The 22,305-nt window shown below is 42.1% G+C and overlaps 1 protein-coding gene across 2 annotated transcripts in view; it reads left to right on the top strand.

Annotated features, from left to right (window-relative positions):
- B3GAT2 (beta-1,3-glucuronyltransferase 2) overlaps positions 1–22,305 on the top strand; it is a 98,297-nt gene that overhangs the window by 54,316 nt on the left and 21,676 nt on the right. For both annotated transcript variants that reach the window (XM_054492389.2, XM_054492390.2), the window contains exon 2: positions 11,014–11,158. In XM_054492389.2, coding sequence (XP_054348364.1) covers positions 11,014–11,158 — 145 coding nt within the window. The remainder of the gene's footprint in view (positions 1–11,013; positions 11,159–22,305) is intronic.

Raw genomic sequence — 22,305 nt, 5'->3', positions numbered from 1 at the left:
AAATTGGATTGTCTTTTTTCTTGAGCTAAGAAGTTCTATGCATTCTGAATACTAGTGTTTTGTCAGATGTGTGTATTAGGATATGTTCTCCCAGTCTATGGATTACTTTAAAAATTTTACTAATAGTATCTTTTGGAGAGTAGAAAATTTTAATTTTGATGAAGTCCAATTTATAGATTTATTTAAGGCTCCTATTATTTATGTCCTGTTTAAGGAAGTTTTGCCTACCCAAAGACCTCAAAGATTTTCTCCTGTATTTTCTTCTATAAGTTTATAAACTTAAAAACTTTAGCTTTTGTGTTTGGGTTCATGGTCCCATTTTAATTTAATTTTTATAAATTTTGTGAGATATAGGTGTTGTTCTTTTTCTTTCTTTTTTAATTTTTTAGTTAATAAAAATGGTATATATTTGTGTTGTATAACATGATGATTTGATACATGTATACATTGTGGAATACATATTACCTCACATGGTTATCATTTTTTTGTGATAAGAACACTTAAAAATCTGTCTAAGCAATTTTTAAGTATACAATATATTAACTATAGTCACCATGATATACAACAGATCTCTTGAACTTATTCCTTCTAAGTAAAAATTTATGTCCTTTGACCAACAGCCCCTCAATCCCTGCCACCCCTCGCTCCCTGTCCAACCTCTGATACCACCATTTTACTTTCTGTTTCTATGAGTTTGACTTTTTAAGATTCCATTTATCAGGGAGACCATTGGTATTTGTGTTTCTTAGCCTGGTGAATTTTACTTGGCATAATGTCTTCCCAGTTTTTTTATGTTGTTGTAAATTACAGGATTTCCTTCTTTTCTAAGGCAGAATAGTACCCTATTGTGTTTATGTGTATGTATGTGTGTATGTATATATATGTGTGTGTGTATGTGTATATATATGTGTGTGTATATATGTGTTTATATGTTTATATATGTTTATATATATGTTTTTGTTCTATATAGTTTATGTGTGTATATATGTGTATATATGTATATATGTATATACATGAATATATATGTATATATACATGTATATATGTATACATGTATATATGTATACATGTATATATGTATACATACATGTATATATACATGTATATATGTATATATGTATATATGTATATATGTATATATGTATATATATGTGTGTATATATGTATATATGTATATATATGTGTATATATGTATATGTGTATATATGTGTATATATGTATATATATGTGTATATATGTGTATATATATGTGTGTATATATATACACACACACATATATATCCCGTTTTCTTAATCCATTCATCTGTTGATAGGCACTTAGGTTGATTTCATATCTTGGCTATTGTGAATAGTGCTGCAATAAACATGGGCATTCTCTTTGACATACTGATTTCATATCCTTTGGATATATATGTTCAATAGTGGAATTGCTGCATCATTTGGTAGCTCTATTTTTAATATTTTGAAGAGCCTCCATACTGTTCTCTACAATGGCTATGCCAATTTACATTTCTATCAACCATGTACAAGGGTCCCTCTTTCTCCACATCTACTTTTTTTTTTTTTTTTTTTTTTAGCATGGATGTCCATTCATTCCAGCCCTGATTGCTGAAGAGACTGTCCTTTTCCCCCATTGAACTGCCTTGGCATCTTAGCCAGAAATCAACTGACTATATGTAGGAGGAACTATTTCTAAATTCTCTAGTCTCTTCCATTCATCTATATATTTATCCTTACACTAATGCCACATTGTCTTGATTTATATAGCTTTATAATAAGCAGAGCCCAGTCAGGCCCCTCCTAGACAGTCCATACCAGAATTCACAAATACATATGACCTAAAGCAAGTAACATAATTAAGTGAAGCTGTTCTTGTATAAGCAGTATTACTTTATTTATATTAAAATCTAAAGGGCTAAAATTTCAACATGGTTCATTTTCATTTATTAATGTTTTGAGTCATGTCCCTTTCTCACATGTCTCATGGTTCTTATTATGGTTTATTTCTAATGGTATCTTTATACACATACTTTTCACACTAAATATTTAGGAACATTCCCTGTTTTCGTACATAGAACAATATTGCCTCCATACATTTTTGAAATGCATGGCCTATTTGATCTGTTTTTCAGTTTCCCACTTCAAAGAGAGGAATACAGTATCTCCTGTGACAGCATCAGCTGGTTAATGAATGGTGATTGGCATGCAGACTCAGCATTGAGACTGCAGTGGGGAATGATGGGGACACTGTGGCAAATGGGGGAGGGCTGGCACTGCTGAGAGGGGCACAGCCACTCTACGCCACTTTCATAACATCATGTCAAATGTACGCAAATTCACCATTATTTATTTTGTTGCTCAAATTATTCCAGCTTTGTCCACTAGGAGCTGTTTCAATTGGCTATGTCCCTTTGACACACACACCAATGTGGGTGTGTTCGGTTTTTTGTCTGTTATTTGAATGCTTCTTTCCTTTCTGGCTCCTCCAGGCTTATCTTGTGTATTTCCCATCCCAGTCCTAGAATCAGCCATTTCTCTAAGAATCCCTGGTTTCTTTTATAAGAGAATGGCATTAGAAAATGCCACAGAGGTTAAGCGTCATTCCCATCACATCATAGCAAGGGTACATACTATCAACACGATTTATGACTATTGATGTTACCCTTAATCATCTAGCCAAGATGGATGGTGAAATCATTAGGAGAGGGATCCAAGAAAGAGGAAGAAAAGCAGACTTTATGTTCATTTTCAAGCTTTTTCCAAAGGAAAGTTATAGGTGTATTTGATCATATAAATATCGTTTTTGTTTTGGAAAATCACATGTTTAGGGACAATAAAATTGGAAAGAATCCTTGCTTCCAAATCACCTCTGTGTTCAAATCTTCATCATATTTGCACTGCCCTTTCCTTTGTGTTCTTAGTTCACGGGTCCCATTGGATTTGGTGGGTTTCGTTTGCTTTTTGCTACTAAAATTGTTAGTTTAAAAAAACAGGATACAGAGTGTCACATTTTTTATTGTAACTGCACTTTCTTGAAGTTGCCTGTAGCATTTTAAATTTCAGAAGATCAATAACTTTATTCATTCCCCTTTGGGAAAAATAAAACAAGATTTTAACTAGTGGCATGTCTTCAAGGAAGCTAAAGGCATTTAACTTTTTCTGTTTTGCTCTAAGGGCATTCTGATGATTGCCTGAATGTGATCTTCTGAGTGTTCCAGTCCCTGGAGCTGGCTGTTAGCCATCTCCCAAGGAGGGTCAAAAAGGACGTAGCAGAAAACTGCAGAAAGAAAAGTTGGCTAAAGAAACAGGAGCTGCCAGCCGGGGCAACATAGTGAGACCCCAACTCTATAGAAAATTTTAAAAGCTGTCCTGGCATGGCATGCCTGTAGTCTTAGCTACTCAGAAGGCTGAGGTGGGAGGATCACTTGATCCCAGGAGTTGGGGGCTGCAGTGAGCACTTCCAGCCTGGGTGACAGAGGAGACCCTGACTCAAAAAAAAAAAAAAAAAAAAAGAGCTGGTTGTTGGTAAGGGCCACCAGACTGCAGTGCATGGTAGTCACCTGCCTCCCTCCTTTCCTAGAGAAGATGACAACGTGATGAACAAGCACCACTACCCTGGAATAGTTTAAATGGCATTCAGCCTGGAGGAGTGTGCACATGCACCAAATATATCTTGTGTGTCCTTTGTAGCCATTGGGTCTATGGAAATTACTCTGGCTGTGAGTTTGGTTGATTAACATTGCTATGCAAGCCCTGTCCATTTAGTTGGAGGTTATCACAGGAGGAATAAACCACAGAATATGACTTTGGCATTGAATAAATGGGAAGAGAGTGCTTTTGGGGGCCAGACCTGTTTGTAATATTATAACTCCTATAAATACATGAATTGCTGCCCCTTTATCGTAATATCCATTGCTTTAATGCTCTGTTTTAGATTGGAGTTCACACCAGACACCTGAGGTTGTGTTTGTTATGTAACTGCTATTTCATGTTGAGAAGTAGCAAAGCTTTTAAATACTGAGAATATTTTAGTTATATGAAGATACTTTTAATAGTCACTGTTATATTCCCCCCACCCCTCAGAAAATAACAGGGCTGTTAAGGAATCCTTAAAGAGCACAGATTGAGTGAAAACGACACAGAACAAAGGATAGATCCCAAGGGTGAAATGAAGTTCTGTAAATAGCTGTGCCATTTTCCTTTGAAATGTCTGGCACACTCTATATAGTATAGTGGTCGAGGATAGAGGGGCTAATTCTGTGATGAAGCATTCTGCGTGGAATTTCAGCAGGGCATAGATGGTGAGGGCATCTGGATCTTTTTGAATTTTTAAACTAATTATATGACAAACTTTTTAAAATGTAGCATACCTGGAAACATCATCCCGCCACATCACCTGCATTTAAATAATCATTGCCTCACCTTTAACACCCAGCCCTCTAGAAAAATAAAGCATGAACAAATGTTAGCCCTGAGCTGCTCTCAGTAATTTGGAGTGTGCTAAGCAAAACCTACATTTTCTAGCATGAAATTGGCACAGGAATGCAAAGTTTTGCTTCTTTGATTCATCTGGTTACCTAGAACCTGAGGCCATTCTGTATTCTGTGGACAAAATCCTATATACCTTTCATGACCCAGCTTAAATGAAAAGTCTAATGCAAAACATGCTGAATTTCTTTGGCCATATTTAGTTGTTCTAGTGGTCCCACAGGTATAGTTTATTATTCTTTTTAATTCCCTTTAATGGCAATTTCTCTTTTACTTTTTTAAAAATGTCTTTTGCCTTCTGTTCATTTATTACCTGTCTCCCTTTTTGATTGTGAGCATGTCTCTTGCACAGCACAGACACATAGTGATTTCTTGTTACATGTGGGCCCACATTTATTTTTTATTTCTATTTGTTTTTTATTCCTATTTATTTATGTATTTATTTATTTATTTTGAGCCAGGGTCTTGCTTCATTGGCCAGGCCAGAGTGCAGTGGTGCAATCACATCTCACTGCAACCTCTACTTCCCAGGCTCAAGAAATCCTCCCACCTCAGCCTCCCAAGTAGCTGGAACTACAGGCACACACCACCAACCACACCTGGCTAATGGGCCCATATGTAAATGACTAATTAGTACTTAAACACTTGCCAAGAGTTGTTTAATACCTGCTGTGTGCAGGGCACAATTTTATACATTCTTAAGGGAGCACAGAGGTGTCAAGATGGGGTCTGCCCACCAGTTTTTCACAGATTTGAATATTTAGCGTTCTGGGCAAAAGCAGTTTAGGAGCTGAAAAATCATAGCCATTTTAAGAAGATTATCTTACCCAAAAACCCACAGTACTATTGTTATTGCCTTATATATAAAGCCATTCTGTTAATTTTTTAGAAGTATGTATTAGGTTTAACCTGGTTTCTCTGTGTTTGCCATGTTTAACATCTAAGGCCAAAAATTTGAAATATTTTTATTTTCTGAGTATGTCAGGAAAGAGGAGCCTGAAGCTGGAGTGAGTTGGGGAGGTGGGGGGGACTATATTTTTATGAAAATTTTAGTAAATTTCCTGGGTTTTTGTCCCACCTATGGGGAAGACCTAGGATACAAAAGCATTAAATGTTAATATTGATTCAAGAATTAAATCATCAAAACATTGCTGGGAGAAATTAAAGACCTAAATAAATGTAGAGAGATCACGTTTATGGGTTAGAAAACTCAATATTGTTAAGATGTCACCAAATTAATATATAGATTCAATGCAGTCTCTATCGGAATTTGCTGAAATTGACAAGCTGACTCTGAAATTCATGTGGAAATAAAAAGGATCTATAACAGTCAAAACAACTTTGAAAATGAAGGATAAAGTTGTAGGAGTAATACTATCTGATTATAAGACTTATTATAAAGCTATGGTAAATTAGGATATTGTGGCATTGGTATTAAGATCACTGAAGAGACCAATGGACCAGATTAGAGCATCCAGAAATAAACCCATACATATATGCATAGCTGATTTTTGAAAAAGTTGTAATGGCAGCTCAGTTGTTCCAGGACAATTAGATATAGTTGGAACAATTAGTTATCCATATACAAAAAAAGAAAAGAACTTCAATCAGTTCCTCATACTGTATATAAAAATTAACTGAAAATGGATCATAGTCTAAATATATTACCTAAAACTATAATACTTGTAGAAAGGAGGAGAAAACCCTTGTAACCTTGGATTAGGCAAATAAATATATATATATATATTTTTTCAAGCAGTTCTCATGCCTCACCCTCCTGAGTAGCTGCGGTTACAGGTGTTCCCCACCACCCTGGCTAATTTTTATACTTTTAGTAGAAACAGGGTTTCACCATGTTGGCCAGGCTGGTCTCGAACTCCGGACCTCAAGTGATCTGCCCACCTCGACCTCCCAAAGTGTGCTGGAATTACAGGCATGAGCCACCGTGCAGAGCCACAAAAATATTTTAAGTAGAACATCAAAAGCATGATCCATAAAATAACAAATAGATGAATTGGACTTCATTAAGATTAAAACTTCTGTTTTTCAAAAGACACTGTTATAAGAATGAAAAGATGAGCCACGGAGTGGGAGAAGATATTTATACATCATATAAAAGATTTGTATGCAGAATATATAAATAACTCTCAAAAGTCAATAGTAAGAAAACCTTTTTTTTTTTTTTGAATGGGCGAAAGATTTGAACTAACTTTTTGCCAAAGAAGAGATACAGATAGCAGTAACCATATTAGTCATTAAAATAATGCAAATTAAAACTATAATGGGATACCACTATTAGTAGTATGTATTAGAATTACTGAAATTGAAGATCGACAATACCAAGTGTTGGTGAGGATGTGGAGGAACTAGACATCTCTTACACTGCTGATGAGAATGTAAAATGGCAGAAGCACTTTGGAAAATAATCTGACAGTTTCTGAAAAAGCTAAATGTATACCTAGTGCATGATCCAGCCATTCCGCTTCTACGTATTTATCTTAAAAAAAGAGAAAGAAATTCGCATAAACTTGTAAACACGTATTTAGTTTGTAGCAGCTTCATCTGTTAATAGCCAAAAGCTTGAAACAACCCAAATGTCCCTCAGCAGGTGAAAGTGTAAACTGTGGTATGAACTACACAATAGAATACCATCCAGCAAAATAAAGGAGGGAACTATTAATGTACATTACAGGTAGATGAATCTCTTTATAACTATGCCAAATGAAAGAAGCTATATTTACACATACACACATTCACATACACCCCACATGCTGAGTTATTACATTCATACAAGATTCTAGAGGATGCAAACTAATGTATAGTTACAAAAAAGAGATTGGGGTTTCCTGGCGATGGGTGATATAAAAAGGGACTGGACAAATGGATTAAAAAAGGGCACAAGGAAATTTGTGGGGGTGCCGGGTGTGTTATTTATATTCATTGTGGTGATGGCTTCATGGCTATATACATATGTCAAAATGTGTCTAATTTTAGACTTTAAGAAACGCATTTTATTCTATACTAGTATTTCAGGGATCCCAAGACCACCCTGTTTGGTGGTTTACTAGGACCTGTAGCACTCAGCATATAGTCGTTCTTAGGGCTAAGACTTATTACACTGACGTAGAAGGATACACAGGTGGATCAGTAAGGGGAAACGACATCAGGCAGGGTCCAGAGGAATCCATGTGCGGGTTTTCTATGTTCTCTCCCTCCCTCTGAGATCACACACAGCACGCCACCTCTCCAGTAGTGAAAATGTAGTCACAGGCGTACAATGATTATACCCAGGGAAACCCACTTAAGACTCAAGAGTTCAGGGTTTTTGTTCAGGGCTTGTCACATAGGCACTCTTGCCCACCAATATTTCATATTCCTGAAAGGAAAGCAGTTGTTCAGTGCCTCAGACAGATAAAATAACCTTATAAGGGTAGGAAATGTTTCAAAAGCCGTGTTCCCGGACTCTAGCCAAGGGCAAGCCTTGCAAGCAGACCTTTCTAAAGATAACAGTCTCAGGCTTGTTAACACTTTTCTGCAGTCACTTGTACCTCAGCTTGTTAAAAAAAAAAAAAAAAAAAAAGTTGTAAAAGTTAGTGTGAGTTAGCACAAGACAGTCGCAGTTCATTTATTGAAAAAATGATAGATACTATAAAAAATAGTAACTTTAGATTTGAGGCAGACCAATGCTGTGAGAACCTCATTACTTGGAATGCTTCATACCCTTAAATCCCCTCTTTGGAATTAGCCAGGAATGTTGGTGGGTGCCTGTAATCCCAGCTACTCAGGAGGCTAAGGCAGGAGAATTACTTGAACCTGGGAGGCAGAGGTTGCAGTGAGCCAAGATCACACCACTGCACTCCTGCCTGGGCAACAGAGTGAGACTCTGACTCTAAAAAAAAAAAAAAAAACAAAAAACCCTTTTTGGAACAAGATAGTGTGTCTGGAATTGGTGGGTTCTTGGTCTCACTGACTTCAAGAATGAAGCCGCGGACCCTTGCGGTGAGTGTTACAGCTCTTAAGGTGGCGCGTCTGGAGTTTGTTCCTTCTGATGTTCGGATGTGTTCGGAGTTTCTTCCTTCTGGTGGGTTCGTAGTCTCGCTGGCTCAGGAGTGAAGCTGCAGACCTTCACGGTGAGTGTTACAGCTCTTAAGGCAGTGCGTCTGGAGTTGTTCATTCCTCCCGGTGGGCTCGTGGTCTCGTTGGCTTCAGGAGTGAAGCTGCAGATCTTCGCGGTGAGTGTTACAACTCATAAAAGCAGCGTGGACCCAAAGAGTGAGCAGTAGCAAGATTTATTGCAAAGAGCGAAAGAACAAAGCTTCCACAGTGTGGAAGGGGACCCGAGCGGGTTGCCAATGCTGGCTCGGGCAGCCTGCTTTTATTCTCTTATCTGGCCCCACCCACATCCTGCTGATTGGTAGAGCCGAGTGGCCTGTTTTGACAGGGTGCTGATTGGTGCGTTTACAATCCCTGAGCTAGATGCAAAGGTTCTCTACGTCCCCATCAGATTAGTTAGATAGAGTTTCGACACACAGGTTCTCCAAGGTCCCACCAGAGCAGCTAGATACAGAGTGTCAATTGGTGCATTCACAAACCTTGAGCTAAACACAAGGTGCTGATTGGTGTGTTTACAATTCTTGAGCTAGACATAAAGACTCTCCACCTCCTCACCAGACTCAGGAGCCCAGCTGGCTTCACCTAGTGGATCCCGCACCGGGGCTGCAGGTGGAGCTGCCTGCCAGTCCCGGCCGTGAGCTCGCACTCCTCAGCCCTTGGGTGGTCGATGGGACTGGGTGCCGTGGAGCAGGGGGCGGTGCTCGTAGGGGAGGCTCGGGCTGCACAGGAACCCACGGAGGCGGGGGAAGGCTCAGGCATGGCAGGCTGCAGTCCTGAGGCCTGCCCCGCGGGAAGGCAGCTAAGGCCGGGCAAGAAATCGAGCGCAGCGCCAGTGGGCTGGCACTGCTGGGGGACCCAGTACACCCTCCGCAGCCGCTGGCCCAGGTGCTAAGTCCCTCATTGCCCGGGGCGGCAGGGCCGGCCAGCTGCTCTGAGTGCGGGCCGCCAAGCTCACGCCCACCCAGAACTCCAGCTGGCCCGCAAGCGCCCCGCGCAACCCCGGTTCCGATCGCCCCTCTCCCTCCACACCTCCCTGCAAGCTGAGGGAGTGGGCTCCGGCCTTGGCCAGCCCAGAAAGGGGCTCCCACAGTGCAGTGGTGGGCTGAAGGGCTCCTCAAGTGCCGCCAAAATGGTAGCCCAGGCAGAGGAGGTGCCGAGAGCAAGCGAGGGCTGTGAGGACTGCCAGCACGCTGTCACCTCTTAATAGTATAATAATAAGTAAAACCAGGAAGCTTGGATAATGGGAGCTTCTAATTATTTTTACTCTTTAATATTGTGACTTTCATTTCTATTGTATTTGAAAATCTTTCCCAGGTATATCATTTTTTTCCTTTCATAAAAAATTCCTTGGTTGATGATCATTATTTAACCACTGGTTAACTGATTATGACCCGGTTCAGTTCTATAGCAAATAAAAGATAAAGCACTGCTGTTGAAATTATAATCACCTCAACAACAAGACCACCTCATGCAGTTGTGCAGGTTATACCTCGTCCAAGGCACACCCAGCTGTGAGGGTATGTGGAGCTTAAGTCCAGCTTGTATTTTGCCAAGCTATGGGCTCCAGCATGGGGTGTGTCTGCCCGAGAAAGGGGCACCTTTTTCTAGTTTATGCTAAGATGCCTTTTGAGCTGTTCAGCACGAGCCCTGGAAAAAGGTGGTGGTAGCGATTTTCTCCTACAGTGCTGCCTAATATCAGCAAGCTTTCTTGTGGGTATCTCTTTCCCCTTAAAGAAATCCAGCTAGTAACTTTCAGTTGAGCGTCATGTTTAACCAGGATTCCACTGTGTGTAACAAGGACAAGTGATTCCAGCGGTCTCTAGTTTGGCCCAATTGCCCTTGAAAGGCAGGCAAATGTTTAGGGTGTGTGTTTCTTTTTATCACTCTGGAAGAAGCCAGGTTCAGGTCTGTATCTGGATCCCATTATTAATGTCCCCAGCCAAGATTTCTGTGTATGTATAGCAATAGAAAAGTCAGAGAAAGGACGCTCCTGTGACTTCTCTGAGTGAAGTTTTTGTTCTTCCTGAGTAATGAAGTTTCCTAAAAGGGAATTAAACTTTCTCACCTTGGAAGATAGAAGTATTGTTTAAAGATTCAACTTTGAAACAAATAGGAAAATATCTGATAGTTGCAACTTAGCTTCAAATCAGTGATGTCTAGATATTGACACCCATTTTATTCCTCCTAAACCTTGAGCCCTAGCCCAATTTATGACCAAGTAGAGATCATGGCACAGCAGCCAGCCTAACAGATGGGGGCCATACTCTAGCAGCAGCAGGATTCAGTTTTGAAACCTTCAACTTTTGAAATATTACACCACTACCAGCCCTACTTCTTCTACATAGATCACATTCATTTCCTCCCTCTTTTTCCTAAGAAAACTTAAAACACATGTCTTTTCCCTTTTTATAGATGCGAACCACTCGCAAGGTCTCTGTCTGGCCTGTGGGCCTGGTTGGTGGGCGGCGCTATGAACGTCCACTGGTGGAAAACGGCAAAGTTGTTGGCTGGTACACCGGCTGGAGAGCAGACAGGCCTTTTGCCATCGACATGGCAGGTGAGCAGTGTGGGTGATGACATTTGTTCCTGCTGGACTGTTCTTATGCTCCTGTTTATAATGATGCACTGGTTGAAGGAAGCTTTAAAAGACAAATTTGGATAAAACCCTACATCATATCATATTCAGGAGATGAAATATTTGAACTTTCAAAATAGGCTCTTTGGTTAGATCAAGTGGAAATTGATTTGGAGGGTGATTAGAAAATGCCCATTCTGTTCCATTTTGTCTCCTGTCTGTGCCTTTATCCCACAGGCATCTACGTGGCAGCTACTGGGTTGGCCACTGGGGATTCGGTGGTGAGAGCTAGACCTGGCTCCTGCCTTCCAGGGGTCTGTTAGCTGGAACCTTTTGGCTCCCTTCTCTAGAAGACCGATATATTAAAATATATCATGTTTATTGATAAACTTAACAATGATATAAAAATTGACAAGTCATTTTAATGCTTATTGATAAGTTTAGTGCTTTATTGATATATTTAATACCAAAATATAAACTTAGATTTCTAGTATTTCAAGAATTTATTGAGTATAACTGTCTTAAAGTTTTTATTCCCTGAACAACCAACTGAATTGAATTAGCCCTGCAGTAGGACCACACATTCTAAAATGCTACTTTATCATAAAACAACTCATTTTCTATGGGTTATAGAAAATGATGCCTGTGATAACTGTGGAAGGATGGCGTTTGAAACATGAGGCTCAGAGGCAAAAAAAAAAAAAAAATTCGGTGACATCTATACTCTAAAAATGAAGGCAGAAAGGCTTCAAAATTGATCTCATCAATCTTGAGCTCTGAAGCACAGCTCTGTCAGGCTGCCAGCCTGTGCTTGCCCCATCTTCTGTGCATATTTCCCAGCCGTAGTCAAGATCTCCGCGTTCAGAATTCTGATGGGATGGAGGCTGTCTTCTGAACTGGATTCATCACTTTTATTCTGACAATACTATAAATCTGAGGGAGCCAGAGGACGAAGAATACCAGGAGTCATCTGAGGGGTACAGCGCTCATGGACGGCTGTGTGGTGGGTCTTGTCATGTGGCATCATGGGAGAAGACAAATAGGAGATTTTTACTCAACATTTAACACATATCTCCAGAGCACCAGCCCTCAGCCAGGCCACGTCTCAGGCCCCTGACCTCTCCATCCCTCTCTTACTCCAGCTGTTTGCTTTGGTCTTCAGTTCTTGCAGCTCCAGAACTGAGCTGGCATCTCAGCCTAGGTCTCCACCTGGAGGCAGAAGGAGAGGCAGCAGAGCCATCTTGGACGGTCCCGAGGACTCTTGAAAGAGGCCTGCCCTCGACCCGCTCAGAGTCCATGGTCCTGAAAACATGGGGCATAGTGTATCTTTTGAAAATCAGGCTTCTTGCTGACCAGAAGTGTACCTTAGAGCGGAAAATTTAGACAACATTAGGGAAAGTCCTTCTACTTCTCTGGGACGTAGTTTTCTTGTGTAAAGTGAGGCAGTTGCCGGAGATGACCACGAGGGCCCTCCAGTGCAGCCCTCCTTTCCTGGCCTCCCACCTTGGGACTCTCAAGTAAGAGCCCAAGCTTGGGCTTCTAAGTGAGGATTGTGACTGCTCAAGCAGCCGCAGACAGACTTTTGCTTCAGATTTTCCCAGAGCCTTGTTTCAACACAGACTTCCCAGACATATCTCCTTAACAGGTGGGATGTCTGCCCATTTCCTTGCATGGATCATGCAAGGTGAGGGCAACTTGGGTAACTCTTCCTGGATTTTAATGTAGGAACTTTATGTAGATGATCAGGTATCAAATAGACTTGTTGAATATTTGCATTGGCTCCCCTAGAATTTGGGTCACATTGATATTTCTAAAATTAAAGATGTATGTGTTTGTGCATTAGGGCTGGCCTAGCTAGGACTGCCAAATTCTGTGGGAATTCTTTTTTCCATGACAAGACCAATGTTTGGATTTTTCTAAGCATTTCAGTATATTTTCAAAGCATATTAAAAACATACCCATCATAATAAAATATGACTTATTTCCTTGCTCTGTATTCATTATCGTTGTTTTAAAATAGGAATAAAGTGTCTGTCTCTAAGGAGACAACTTTTGTCACACTAAATAATTTTTTTCACTTCACACATGAACTTGCTTTGCCTCTTAGCTTTCAGTAAATTATTGATATTTTTGGAAGTCTTTAAGTGATTTGGTTGATAGGATAATTCTATTTGTTCTAATTCTAACTTGAAAATTTGTGGCTTTGTTTAGATTCCACATACAATTCATTTATTCTCTGGGAAAAGGGAAAGACCTTTTAGGCCTTCATGTTCAGTTGGTGCTTCCCACCTCATTTCCAAGTTACATGTACACACACACACACACACACACACACACACACACAATCTCTAGAAGGGGAGAAAGAGGTGGGGGACCCACATCCCTGCTGTGGCCAGGACAGTCTGAGGAGCTCTACTTTGAAAATGCTGTGTGATAGTCAAGTGAGAGCACCATATTGGAGCCTAGGTCTGTCTTGCATTTGCAAAGCAGATTAAGAGCCCAAATGGAACATTTGTGGGTTTGAGCACATTCAGTAGAAGCCCCTAAGAGCCTGTCCTGTTTGTATCTCTGTGAGGTCATCATATAGCCCATCACTAGAAACTCATTTGAGTATCAAACACTGAAACTGTGATGTTTCATGTCATTCTAGTAGTTCTTACACTGTCATTTTATTGCCATGTTGAACTTCCCTAATACTGAAATTTTGCTCTCAGGTGACATGAAACATTGTTCTTGAAATAATCTTATGTTTACAACCATAATGGCAGAATTAAGATTATTTCTGTTCCATTGGAGGATATTTTTTAAAATAATGATTACTACTTAAAAAAATTAATATGCCTGCCCGCAAGATGGAAAGAAAACACTGGAGGCAGCCCCACTGGTGGTGTGCAGTTGGCTTCAAAGCTGACCAGTGGCCACGTAGCTCTGCCAAGCCAGTGAGACCCTGGGAGGTTTCTACTGTTCTGTGCCTCAGAATTCAGTTCCTACACCTCAGGAATCTGAGGATTGGCTAAAAGTGAGGAAGTCCACACAAAGTTTTTAGCTCTGTTTTGAAGGGAGGCAGTTAATTTCAAGTGACAGACTCACTTCAGCCACTTCCAGGAGGTGTCAGTAAGAACCACTGCTTGAAAGAACTGAGCTTAAATCAATCTTCACCCTCACCAGGAGGTGTAGATTTGTTCAAGTTGAGAACTTAAAACAGATATTTATTAGGAATCTTCAACATTGGCATGTGCCTTATTATTAATTCGAGGATGTGGCCTGTGGGACATGGTGCTCCATTAATGACAGTATATGCAGTTCCCAGTTGAGTTGCTGGCACACAGTAGGTACTTTATTCTGCTAAAAATACAACTAGGTGTACTGCAATTAGATTCTGACACCACCTGGAGTTGGTGCAGACCCCACAGGTTAGAGGGCACAGTCTCCAACAAGACTGCCCTTACTTCACATGCCCCCCACGAGCTGGAGAGTCCCAGGCCACCTGCACTTCTGATCAACTGACTGCACTGGATGTTTCCCACAATCTCCTCAGGTTTGCTAATTTGCTAGAATGACTCATAGAACTCAGGAGAGTGCTATAATTATACAGATTATCATTGTAATCAGTGTTATAAAGAATACAAGTCAGGACCAGCCAAATGAAGTGACACACAGGCCAGCACGGCCAGGTGGAAGGAGCAGGCTGGGAGCATACAGGTCTTCCGTGCCTTTTCTTCATACAGGTGAAGTCTAGGAAGGCTTAGTTTTCTGGTCTGGAGTTCTGTGGACCAGGATGTGTCGAAGCCCTGGGGATAGATGTGCTCCCACAGGGAGACTCTGTGGCAGCCTCAGATTGCATCCTGGGGGCAGGCATTTGAAGTGACTGCAGGGGAGGAGCCAGGAAAAGAGACAAGGCCCAGCAAGAGGGTATTAGGGTGGACAGTGGCGAGGTCACTGGAGAGAAGGGGTGGATGAGTGATGAATTCCGTTGTTGGATGTGGGAAGAGGAGGACCCTTGGTGAGTATGGGAGAAAGACAGCTGGAAGCAGAATGGTCTGAGCAAAGTTAGGTTTCTGGCCGGGCACGGTGGCTAACACCTATAATCTCAGCACTTTGGGAGGCTGAGGCAGGTGAATCACCTGAGGTCAGGAGTTCAAGACCAGCCTGGCCAACATGGTGAAACCCCGTCTTTACTAAAAATACAAAAATTAGCTGGGCGTGGTGGCAAACGCCTATAATCCCAGCTACTCAGAAGGCTGAGACATGAGAATCACTTGAACACAGGAGGTGGAGGTTGCAGTGAGCCGAGATTGTGCCTCTGCACTCCAGCCTGGGTGACACAGGGAGACTGTTTCAAAAAATAAAAATAAAAAGTTAGGTTTCTAATGGAGCAGAGGGGGAGAGATTTGATCTGGGAAAGGCTTGGGGAGGTTCTGTCTTGGCTGGACAGGGATTTGAAAGGATGTTGTGCTGATGAGTGGCCAGGAGGTATGGGTTAGGAAGAGGAAGGGTGCAATGGCCACTGAGGTCCCCTCCAACTCGAGGGTTGTGTGATTTTGACAAGTTCTGATTCTAAGGACTGAGGTTGTGTAAGGCGGTGCACCTGGTTATACTTGTCTTCTGTTGGCAGCCAACTCCTCCTCGCCTATGGCCTATCACCAGCTTTCCAGTTGGTGGTAGTTTCTATTCAGTGGAGGCTTAAAAGGCCCTGACTTTTGTGGAGAGTGGGTGGGGAGCATGACTAGGAGGCAGGAGGGCCAGGAGACAACTCTTTCAAGAAATGCGGCAGCAAATGAGTAGAAAAGAGAGACGGTGGCAGTTTCAAGGGGTAGAACAGCTTTTTCTTCTCCATTTTAATGATGGAGGGGGAGAAATTGAAGTTTTAAGAAGTGATAAGTGTTGAAAGTCCCAAAGGAGAGGAAATGAGGGGAGATCAAGACCTTAAATGAACAGGTTCACCTAGATAGAGTCACCTCTGACTCCCAGAAAAAAGGTGAGATAAGTAAGGAAGCCAAGGGCTGGGAAGGTGGAGGGGCCAGTTGTTGGAATTGACCGTCCGCCAAATGTTAATAGAGGGAGAAGTGACATTTGGCTGAATTCCACACACACTGAATGTAGCAGCCCCTCGCCTCAAGGAGTTTTGTATCTAGCAGAGAGAGAATGGCTACAAGAGCATGGCGGATATATAGTGGGGTCGAAAATGAGTACAAGTGGAATGTTTGGGGATTACATTTAAAGAGAAAACCACAGCCACTGGGGGAATTTCGGGAAAGGTCTTGGGAAGAGGTGGCATCTGAGAGGCACCTTCCATGCTAGGCCCAGGCCAGGGCAGGGAGGGATCATGGGCAGGGTGTGTTTTTGGAACAAGTTATCCCAGGGTATGTGTAGCTCTTGGGAAGGGCAAACTGGGGTCAGATGGTGAGGACTGAGTGCTAAGATGAGAAGTTTTTCTTCATTTCTGTGGACATTGGAGAGTCCAACATTTTTCAAGCAGGGGACTGATGTGATTAGAAATACAGTTTGAGAACCACATGTTGGCAGGTGCGGGATGAATTGGGGAGGAGGGCTGGGCCTGGAGGCTCAGACAGCCATCTGGGTAATGAGCCCATAGGGGGCTGGGAAGTGAGAGGAGGTCTTAAATACCACAGCTATTAGGGGCTTATAAAATTTTAACAGCCTTTTCAGATTATACTCATAAATCAGCAGACACTTAGATCTTTTTAACACCTTTTTCTGTTGTATGGTATGGTGATAAATGATGTATTAAATTTAAGTTTGGTTAATTTTAATTGGTGTAGTTTGTATTATCCTTTGAGTCGTAATTTATGTGCAGAAAATACAGTGATGTTGGGTAATTAAAACATTCTTTTAACCAGAACACCTATTTTGTGTAAAATAGGAGTCTGCATATTAGGGAAAAAAAAAAATCGCATCACCTGACTGAAGTTTTCAAGCTCAGGATTCACTGTGCGTGTGTTGTCCCGGTGGAGGGTGTTGAGGCTGGAAGTGAGGAAGACAGTGATCATGCCTGCCTGGGCCTCTTGTATCCATACCTGCCCTCTCCCGTGTCCACTCCACCTCGAAGCAAGAGGAATCTTTCAGGAATGCAAACCAGATGCTTGGCAGTCCCTTGCTCACAGCTCTTCAGGGGCTACTTATGCTCTTGGAATAAACAATTCCTTGTCACTGGCACCTGCCAGGCTCTGTCTGCCCCACCCCTGCCCACCTTACTATTCTTGTTCCCCTCTACTCAGTCTTTGCGGGCAGAGATCACTTCCTCCAGCACATTCTGCCCTTCCCTTTGGGGCCTGCACTGATGCCCCTGCCTGGAAATGCTCCTTCCTCGTTCAGCCCTACTCATCCTTCAAATCTCAGCTTAAAGGCTGCCTTCTTGGGGAAGGTTTTGCTGATGCTTCAATTAAGATAGCTCCTCCCGCGTTATAACGTGCTGTTCTCTCAGCCTTCCATACCTCTGCACCTTGCCACAGTGGTTGTACATCTCTCATTATAATTGCTGAGGCTCCGCCGCCCCGACTCCCAGAATGCATCCTTCCTGTAGGCAGAAGCCAGACTATCCTGCCTTCCACTCCTTGCCCAGTCCCAGCCCCAGGTTTCCCATAGCCCCAGCCTGTGAGTGGGGCTGAGTGACTGCACTATCCCAGAGCGGCTGTCCCCGCTACAAGTTTACCAGGCAAACCTTTAAAAAAATTATTATAAATGATGACCGTGAAACTGGAGGGGGCCAAGGGATCACTCTGGGCAGGTTGCTGAAGCCTGCTTTCTGTGGGCTCTCTGCAGGGACATGGGAATGACAGTTATTCTGGGTCTCCTTCATCTCAATGTTTGTCAACAGGAATTTTGCCTGGGTTAATTTATTTGGCAGACCTTTTCTCAGTAGATAATGCTGTGATCAGCTTCAGCCCAGCCTGGATCAGATGATCATCAAAGCCAAATGAGCAGTCAAAATTAATGACGTTTTACTTTGCTTCATGAATATAAATATTGCAAGAAAATGGAGGGAATTGTCTTCCTGCCACTTCGGAGTCATTCGTGATTTAAGTGTGCTGTTTTCCACACGTGAATGTTTTCTATGAGAACTATAAAGTTACTGAATGTTCTCAGTAGAGTGACTTGATGTGTCATGTGGTACCTTTTAGTGCAGGATCTAGGGACCAGCTTGGGACTTTGTCCTTGGGTTGATACAGTGTGATTGTCACCAGGAGAGGACTGCAGCTGCCAGGGGGTGGTAATTCTGTCCCAACAACTTATAGAACCGCAGGGACAGGTGGCAGAGTGTTGGGGCAATAGGCAGCCTGCTACTCAGTTTTTAATCTATTTCTAGAACATGGTGCAATCTAGAGACTTGCAGGGATTTGATGACCTCAGTACTGTGTCTGGTTCTGTCTGCATGTGCTGTGGCCAGGGCTGTGCTGGGTAGAGGTGGACGTGTGGGGCATTGAGCACCTGTGCATCTGTGTGCTCATACTCAGGGTGCTTGCTCTGGAGCAGCTGGCAGTGGGGTCAGGTGGGGTGGACGTGGAGAGGGAGGGCTCTGCAGAGGCCTTTCAGGGCTGAAGAAGAAGTGGGGAGAGGGGTTTCCAGGCCTCTGTCCACCTCAATTCTAGCAGCTCTGCATTTACATATTGGAGATCTCCTCAAGATTTCAATGGAATAAAACATTCATTCCAGAACTAAAAATTTTGAAAACCTGAAGTTTTCCTTTCTATCGGGATGTCCAGCAGACTCAATAATTATATATTGTTTGCTGAGCATTTACCAAGCATCAGGCATTCGGAAGCATTCTGTGTTCTTTCTTCATGAATCCTCACTCAGCTGTGCAAGGGATATGCTAGTTTTATTATCCCCACTTACATATAAGGAGCCGAGGCCTAGGTATGCTAAGTGAGTTGTCTGGGATTCAGTGTCAGTCAGGTCAGTGTGTCCACAGAGATGGTCTCCAACTCACCCACCTATAGCCAAGTCACTGAGTTCTTAGTCTCTGAGCCTGCAGAACAGTTTCTTGGTTTCTTCATCTGCAGAACAGGAAAAATGAAATTTTTCACAAAATCAGACATCACGTGCAAAGCAGCCAGGAGTAGAACATTGTAGACACTTGGTGAATGTCACTCTTAATCAAGAAACAAGACTGTGCCTTTGGGTTCAGCTGGCTCACACATTTATTTTGATGAATTAGGTCAGTGTTTTGTTTGATTTTCACAGTGGTGAGGTCCATGCAGGTAGCTGTAGGGTGGAAGAATCACTTATCCTTGGGTCCTGCTCTGACACATACAGGCTGTGCAGCCTGAAGATCTAGGGGAACATCTGTTTCTTCCTAATACCTGTAGATTAGGGATCATTGCACCAGCTTTCTGGGTTGTGTTGAGGTTGAAGTAAAATATATACAGAAGTTCCTGCTGTTCTGTGACTATCTGAATCTGCACCCACTTGTAGCTTTGTGAGCTCACTCTTAACAGTAGTACTTAAGAACATTTGAACTCCGCTGTGGGCTCATGATGAACTTCATTTCTCTTCTGGCGGGTGGACCTGTGCTCATTATCATTCAATGAATTGGCTCAGCATGCAGGATGGCATGCTGAGATAAACGCTAGCCCTTACTTTAGATTAAATACCCCCAAAAGAGAGTGATCAACAGGAGAAAATCAAAGCCAAAAAAGATCATTAAAGAGTTGTTTAGGAGCAGATATGTGTTCATTGTTAAAATTTCCCAGCTGAAAAACTAAACAAACAGCACTTGAGCTTTCAGAAGAAAATGCCATTTGTAACATTGAGATTTGCAAGGCATTTGGTGCCATGTGAGTGCCGCTGGCCCCTGTAGGTGAGTCTATGTAGACCATGAGACAAGTATTCAATATGCAAATTCCTGATGGCACATAGGGAAGGATTTAAAAGAATGATTTTCATGCTTTCTAATCAAGTCACAAGGGGGCAAAAGTCCTTTTTCACCACCTTGACTTTCCTAAGAGTCCCTAGGAGAACATCTGCGGGTAATAGTTTTCATCTAGAATCTATTAAAGAGGTATTATTTATTTTACTCATGTAAATAGTTAGGATTAAGGGTTGTTGCCCTGCACCGCTCACATGGGGGCTGGGGTGCAGACCACTTCTCTCTTTGGCATGCAGGTTGTTTGCTGTGACTACTACACATTTTTCTGCACTAGCTTCAGAAGTTAAGGCTTGCAGGCATTCTTCCTGGGCTCCCTGAGCGGCTCCCTGAGCAGCTCCCTGAGCAGCACCCTGACCCCAAACACTCTGCACATCAGTTCACCTCAATTTTAAATCCCTCAGGCCAACCGCCATGGTCAGTCAGCATTGCCCTAAGCTGATGGGCCTGATTAAACCAAGAGTGGCACACACTGCCCTCCAGCCTAGGATATGGAATGTCACTTTTCTTCTCACGTTTGCCTAGCTAATTTCCAGTTACTCTTCCAGACTCATTGATGAGGCAGGAATCACTTTGTCTGGGAAGTTTTTCCTGATTTTCCATCACACATGGATGCCCCTTTCTACCTTTTCCCCTAGAATCCTTGGCTTATGCATTTATGAATATTTCCACAAGGTGGCGCTCATGTCAGTGTCCTCCCTGCCCCTGGCCGCCTTGCTAGCCTGGGAGTACACTAGGAGGGCGCTCGGGTCTCCCTGCATCTCCAGGCCGGACACAGTCCCTGATGGTAATAGCTTGAACAAATGTTTGCTGAATTCATGAATTTTAACATGTTTTCCTTTTCTAGTGTAAGGATTATCAAAATTAAGACTTAAACCTTCTCGCTTCTGAGACAACATTGCCATTATTTAATGGTGGAGGTGTAAAGGGGGATGCTGAGCTGTACTCCAGAGCTCTCTGAGGAGGGTCTAATTCAGCGGGTCTCCCCATGGCTTCGCATCAAAATGGCAAGGGGCTTTGAAAAAACACCCACATCTGAGCTCCACCTAGGAGCAAAGAGACCATATAGTCTCTGAGGGTGAGGCCTGGTATTTGTGTGGTTGCAGGTCTCTTTTTTTTTTTTTTTTTTTTTTTTTTTTTTGAGTCTTGAGGTGATTCCGAAGTGCACCCAGGAGTAAGAGCGGCGGGCGAAAGTGACCAGAAGCGACTCCTATTTCCTTCCTGTGGCTCGTTATCGTCCCTCAGTGGTCACAGTCCTTTCCCAGGCCACCCCCTGTGTCCATCTCGGGTGGGATAACCTCATGACAGAGTTTGGGAACACTCAATAGAGTCACTTCCATAGAAAATACTTCTTCCATTGCTCAGGCAGGAAGAAAATTTGAGCATAGGACAGGAATATTTTAATCATAATAACTGAAAAACACCAGCAACAATATAAATAAAAAGATTGCCTGTATTCATTGGGAATGCAAGTTTAATCTGTGTTTTTATTGTGGTGAAATATACATAACATAAAATTTACCATTTTAACCATTTTGAAGTGGACTGTTAAGTGGTATTCAATTCATTCACATTGTTGTGCAACCATAACCACTGTCCAACTCCACACCTTTTCCATCATTGAACCAAAATTCTATGCTCACTAAACAATAAGTCCTGACTTGCCCCTCCCCTCAGCCCCTGGTTACCACAATTCTACTTTCTGTCTCGATGAATTAGACTATTCTAGGTACCTCATATAAGTGGAATCATGTTTGTCCCTTTTTTTTTTTTCTTATTGAGCATAATATCCTTACGGTTCATTCATATTATATTATGTATCAGAATTTCATTCCTTTTTAAGGCTACTAATATTCCATTGTTACGTATAGGCCACATTTCGTTTATCCATTCATACAGCCATGGACGTTTGGGTTGTTTCCACCTTTTGGCTACTGTGAATAATGTTGCTATAAACATTAGTGCACAGATATCTGTTCGAGTCCCTGCTTTAGATTCTTTTGGATGTCCAAAGTATAACTGTTGGATCACAGGTAATTTTTTGTTAGAATTTTTTGAAGAATCACCATACTATTTTCTACAGCAGCTGCATCATTTTACACTCTCCGCAGCAATGCAGGAAGGTTCCAGATTCTCCATATCCTCACTAATACTTATTTGCTTCTGTTTTGTTGTATTAATTTTTTTAATAATAGCCACCCTAATGGGGATGAAGTGGTATCTCATTCTGGTTTTGATTTGC

This window comes from Pongo pygmaeus, chromosome 5 (genome assembly GCF_028885625.2).
Source record: "Pongo pygmaeus isolate AG05252 chromosome 5, NHGRI_mPonPyg2-v2.0_pri, whole genome shotgun sequence".
NCBI lineage: Eukaryota > Metazoa > Chordata > Mammalia > Primates > Hominidae > Pongo > Pongo pygmaeus.
This window is presented reverse-complemented; position numbering and strand designations above follow the sequence as displayed.